Source organism: Triticum dicoccoides, chromosome 5A (assembly GCF_002162155.2).
Source record: "Triticum dicoccoides isolate Atlit2015 ecotype Zavitan chromosome 5A, WEW_v2.0, whole genome shotgun sequence".
Classification (NCBI taxonomy): Eukaryota; Viridiplantae; Streptophyta; class Magnoliopsida; order Poales; family Poaceae; genus Triticum; species Triticum dicoccoides.
In genome coordinates this window covers 612,286,688-612,292,333 of record NC_041388.1, presented here as the reverse complement: position 1 = coordinate 612,292,333, position 5,646 = coordinate 612,286,688, and the positions used below count along the sequence as shown (strand labels likewise).

The window sequence follows — 5,646 nt, the reverse complement described above, 5'->3', positions numbered from 1 at the left end:
TCACTGAAAATGAAAAATACCACAATCCACATGCGCGATTCTATAACTAAAGGGAAGGGGAAGACAACTGGCAAGCATAATAACAAGGTGGTTATTAATTAAGGGGATATGAGCCGGATTCGAGAAACCCACCCACAAGGAAGACGACGGACCCAACTCCGATTCAAGCAACCCATCTGACTCGTCCGATCTTCCACATCAATGAGACAAAAGCCCCAAATGGCAAATACGGACACAATAGAGCCCGGGGGTGGGGTGGGGCCCCTACCGGCCCCTACCCTACTCACTGCTGGCAGATACAGGAAGGACAAGAAGGGAAGGGGCCTCCGAAGGAGGACGGTAGGGGTCTATGAAGGAAAGCGACGACGATAACAAGCCTCACGAGAGACGAAAGGAGAGGGGAACCCCATCTTGGTGAATCGGCGTTTCTTCCTAAAAATCCATTAATTCTCCAAGTCAATCATCGATGAAGGATACCTAAATACCTTGCCTCGCCGAGAAGAAGGCGACCGTTTCATTCACCCACTCTATCTTCTACTACCAACGCCAACGCGTGCAGCAAGACTCTGCAAAAATGTCCTTTCTTCTTACATGAAATTGCCCTCGTGTTTATTCCCACGATTGCTGCCCTCGTTTTTATTCCTGCATATCGCAAAAGAGCCCGAACGCATCACGGCTCTGCGGGCGGGCCCGCCCGCAGGATCCGTGATATCCAGCCCGCCGCACGCATCGCAGCCGCTGGATCCACCGCCGCGCAGCTCCCCCCACGCCCGCACCCGCAGTCCACCCCCTTCCACCCCACTGACACCCCTCCCCCACAGACCCCAGACCCCACCAGCCAGCGACCCGCCCAAGCCCTCACGCGCCGCCCCGCATCAGCGCGTGCGCGTATATGAACACCAAAAGACGCAACCAACAGCGCTCCCTCTGAAAAAAGAGAACAGCAACGGGAATAATCTCGCCTCCTTTCCTCCTCCCCCTCCCCGTCCGCGTGCGATCGACGCGGAGGCGCCGCCCGTCCCCCTCCGCTCCGCCCCGCCCCGCCCCGACCCCATGGCCTTCATGCGCACCTCCGTGAGTCGCCGCCCCCTTCCTCTCCCTGCTCGCTTCGATCTGCGCCGGCAGTTCGCTTCGTCTCGGTTCGATTCGCTCGTGCGCGTGTTCGTGCGGAGGTTTAGATCTGCGGGCGGTTGTACTGTAGGGGTTCGTCGTGGCCCGCTGGGTCAGATCTGATCGAGACTGCCGAAGGCCGTGGGATCCGACGGCGTGCGAGCGGTTTGTTCCGTTTGTTGCGACGGGTTTTCTGTTTTTTTTTCAGCAACCGCTTTGGGTTTCGAGTAGCGCGAGGTGGTGTGGATTGCGGAGGGTAGGCGGAAGGTGGCGGTAGAGCGAGGATGGGCTGGGGATGTTTCGGTGGGTACCTAGTTCGGCGTGGGTTTGACTGATTACCTGATTTTTTTTGGTTCTGGTAGTTTATCTGTTTTTCTGTAGTTATCTGTACTGCATGCCATCAGCACCAGGTGTCGATATCTATGTCGCCATGGAAATTAAGGAGAGCAATGGACCACTTGGCGTGTCAGTTGCCCCTTGGATACATGGCCATTATTCTTTCATATATCTTGCATTATCATTGAAAATCGAGTCCCCATCGGTGGTCGAGGGACAGCCATGTTTGAACCGGTCTTTTCCTTTTCGGAGTGAAATAGCCGAGTTTCCTATTTTTAGAGTGGAAGCACTCATATTCGTGCTTTAGTTTGGTGTAGGTAAATATTGGAGACTGTTCTGGTTATGCTTCCTGACGGTCTTATCAAATCGGTTAATACATCTTGAACAATTCATCTTCTGTAAGATTGGGGTCGTAATTTATGACGAATCGGTGTAGTTGAGCTTGTTACGTGGTATTTGAACTTTTTGTCTATGGTCGGATTTTGTAGCCGTGCAACTGACATTACATGGTTCATGAATTTTACTATGGTAGTTTTTATCCAGGATTGGGTTGAATAGTTAAAAGAGAGACAGAGATAGTTGATTACCTGGTTGTGTTTTGGCATGCTAGTGGAATCAGCTCCATTTGTTGACCAGGATGATTGATTTAAGAGCCTCCTTTCCTGTTTACTGCATATTTCTGTGTCAAAGAATGGAATCTTAGTTAGGAGAACATGACTGGGGGCGAAAGCCTTCCAACAGAAGTTGTTAGAACCTTTTTCGAAATGACCATGAACAACAAAGCATGGCTTATCATCCCAGGGCACTACCCTGGTCTCTGATCAGGCCGATCATCCTTTACAGAAACAAATAATTTCCTTAATCTGATCCCTTGTGAATTTAAACCCAATCTTGCAAGTAGAAATGCAGACCTTCTGAACTTTACATTGAACACTACGATTGTATCAAAGGTTGTTTACACTGTTACCATTACTGAGGTGTTGCTTTTGATTCGTTTGACCTCTTGAACAATTGAAAGGCTATTTACTTGTTTTTACAGTCGCACGTATCCAGTTGAAATGCAATGGCAATATTATCAGCCAAGAATGAAGTCTTTTTTTTAATATATGTTTGTTTGGAATTATGGGATAATCTGGAACAGAGACTCATTCTCAAAACATTTTGGCTTGTTGTCAACTTTTTGGTCTCCATCATTCTCTTATGTGTGTTCTTTTTGCAGTCCAATGCATCCTCTGGCATGGGAGTTGCTCCTGATATCAGGGAGACATTCCTGGAGCTTCAGATGAAGAAGGCATTTCGCTATGTCATCTTCAAAATAGAAGAAAAGCAAAAGCAGGTTGTTGTGGAGAAGACGGGGGCTACAACTGAGAGTTATGATGATTTCCTGGCTTGTCTCCCAGAAAACGACTGCAGATATGCCCTTTATGATTTTGACTTTGTTACTGGGGAGAATGTGCAGAAAAGCAAGATTTTCTTCATTGCCTGGTGAGCTTCATAGTCACATATCCATATGTTAATGCTTTTCTTCATCTGCCAGTTAGTCTTAATAGCTTCTTTGGAAAAATGGACCCTAACATAGTCATGGAAGTTCCTGGTAGGGTAAGCAGTAGAGTGCTTCTCACGAATCTACGCTAGATGTGTCCACACTAGATATATTGTTTGTTCATATTTTTCTATATGAAGTACTGAATTATTAACCTGGATGGGTATTCCTAGAGGAATCTATAGCCATGATAGCCTTTTCTTGTTTTGTATCTATGCTTGTAGCTGTCCAGAAAAGATAAGTAGTGCATGTCCACTTGTCTTCAGAATATGCTTTGCCAATAGTGTAATTTGTTCTCCATTATGAAAGTTGACTTCTCTGAAAATCACCATTTGCACTAACTTACAGTCGATGCACTCCCTCTTCCCTTTCCCATGTTTCCATTTCAGCTTATTTATAATAACCATGACGGACATTGCTAGAGGAATCTATAGCAATGATAGCCTTTTCTTATTTTGTTTGTGCCTGGTATCTATGCTTGTAGCTGTCGAGAAAGAACAACAGTGCATGTTCACATGTCTTCAGAATATGCTTTGCCAATTTGTTCTTTATTGCGAAAGTTGACTTCTCTGATAGCGGTGCTAGTATGCATAGATGAAAAATCACCATCTGCACATGCCTGATGGCTGATGCATCTTCTCTTCCCTTACCATTGATCTCACATTCACCTTATTTCTATATAACTAATGCACATGCTGCCCCAGGTCCCCTGACACATCGCGCATCCGCGCCAAGATGCTGTACTCCACCTCCAAGGACCGCATCAAGCAAGAGCTCGACGGGTTCCACTACGAGATCCAGGCAACTGACCCGACCGAGGTGAAGCTCGATGTCCTCCGCGACCGGGCGCACTAGGGCGGATCGATGATCACCTGTGGGCTTCAGCCGGATGCAAATCCATGCTGTCCGTGGTAATGCTGTTGCCGCAGTGCTGTTAATAAGACAGATATATCCAGGTTTCCTGTAAAACGTAAGAGTATCATTCAGCTGTTATGCATGGCTCTAGCTGATGAAGTGTTGTCCGAGGTCTCTCTACTCGTATGATGTCGGAGCCTGTAAACGCAAGAAACACCCCTGAAAAACGCATGTGTTGTGGTATTAATACTGGTTTGCTAGGCTTGGATTCTCCTGAATGCTCTCCTTGTCTCTCTTGTGCACTTGTATTTCCCTGAAACTCATGGTTGTTTTTGGCAGTATTTTTTTGCTAACTTTTACCCTTTGTACTTACGGTCCAAGAACTTCCAGAATGTACAAATGGTGAAACCCAGGCGGGAAGTCTAGAACCATTGAGCGATCATCATGAAAGAATCGCCTTTGGCTTCGATGGATTAAAACGAAGAAGGACGAATCACTTCTAATGTCCTTATCTCTTATACCAAAAAAAAAAAGAGAGAGAGAGGATCCTATAAAACAAAGAAGGACGAATTTCTTTTCCCAAATACTCGTACTTCCTTCGACTAAAGATGGAGGAGGTTAGTTTTTCTTCTTGAGGGCTAGAAAGACCACCCTCAGCTTAATTTACTGAAAAACCGTCGTGTTAAGTTGGATCCTACGGCGGAGTACTCTGTTCTCACGAATTTGGAGGGAGCAGACTGTACACATGAACTTCCATTCCCAGATGCTGGTGGAGTTGCGACCGTCGGTGCTGTCAGGAACGCTACCCCACCATCTTCTCTTGCCACTGTCGTCCGTGGACGACCCTCGACCCACATTGGCTGGTACGCTTCTCTACCCACTGCCACGACCTCCACCACCATTGGTTCGTCGTCACCTCGACCATCCCTCTGAATCTCGCTATCCTGCTTATTTTCCAACGCCGAGATCTTCCATCATCCTAACCCTAAGCCGGGCTAGGCTCGTTTTTAAAAAAAAAGCCAGGCCAGGGGTTCTCATCAGGTGCTGAAAAAAATTTATATGAGATCAGGTCTCACGGGCTAGCAGGTGAGGCCCATCCTGATAGATGATATGTGACATTCACAAATCATAAAGCATCTAATCTTCCCCTCCCCCTGATTTTCTAACTAGCCTGTGAGACCTAGTCTCATATAATTCTTTTCCTCAGATACTCGTTACCGCCTTGTCTTGCCTCCGCTATTTCCGGTCTTTGGCTTGGTCTCAACTCTCGACGAGCCCGTTGTCTTCGACTTCAGCTCGCCGTGCGGTTTTGCCTTGGAGGATCGACGGTGGGGTCCACGCTCAGGCCGACCGCACGGCACAGTCGACCACGAGAGAGTTATCCCTATCACTAGCAAAAAAAAAATCCAACAAAAATGATACTAAAATCACTTGTACTGCAAAGTCATGTATTTTATTCCCATCCTGATTTTGCAAGAGAAGATTCAAAACACCATAGAAGATGATGTACTTCTACAGGACGAGTAAATCGGAACGGAGGGAGTACCGGCGACGTGGCCAAACACACGCTCCACGGAACAGAAGGCCCCAAGGCATTCGACCGTTGCCCCCAAATTAAGCACCAAGCCAACGGTCACCCGTACGTACGCCGTCACGCGCTCACGGCAGCACACTCAACAAGCTTCCAGCTCCCTCCAGCCGCCTTCTTCCACACCATCCTTCGCCTCTGCAGCCCCTGTGCATATAAACCCCCCAATCCCCACGCGGCTTCCCCTCCCAACGCAGAGTACCGCAGCAATTCT

The 5,646-nt window shown here is 47.7% G+C and overlaps 1 protein-coding gene across 1 annotated transcript; it reads left to right on the top strand.

Annotated features, from left to right (window-relative positions):
• Nucleotides 1-910: 910 nt before the first annotated feature.
• LOC119303376 (actin-depolymerizing factor 2) lies at nt 911-4,146 on the top strand. Its single transcript, XM_037580503.1, has 3 exons — nt 911-1,074; nt 2,666-2,931; nt 3,694-4,146. Exons 1-3 carry the CDS (start codon nt 1,054-1,056, stop codon nt 3,842-3,844), a joined length of 438 nt encoding a protein of 145 aa, XP_037436400.1. The 5' UTR covers nt 911-1,053; the 3' UTR covers nt 3,845-4,146.
• The last annotated feature ends 1,500 nt before the right edge of the window (nt 4,147-5,646 follow it).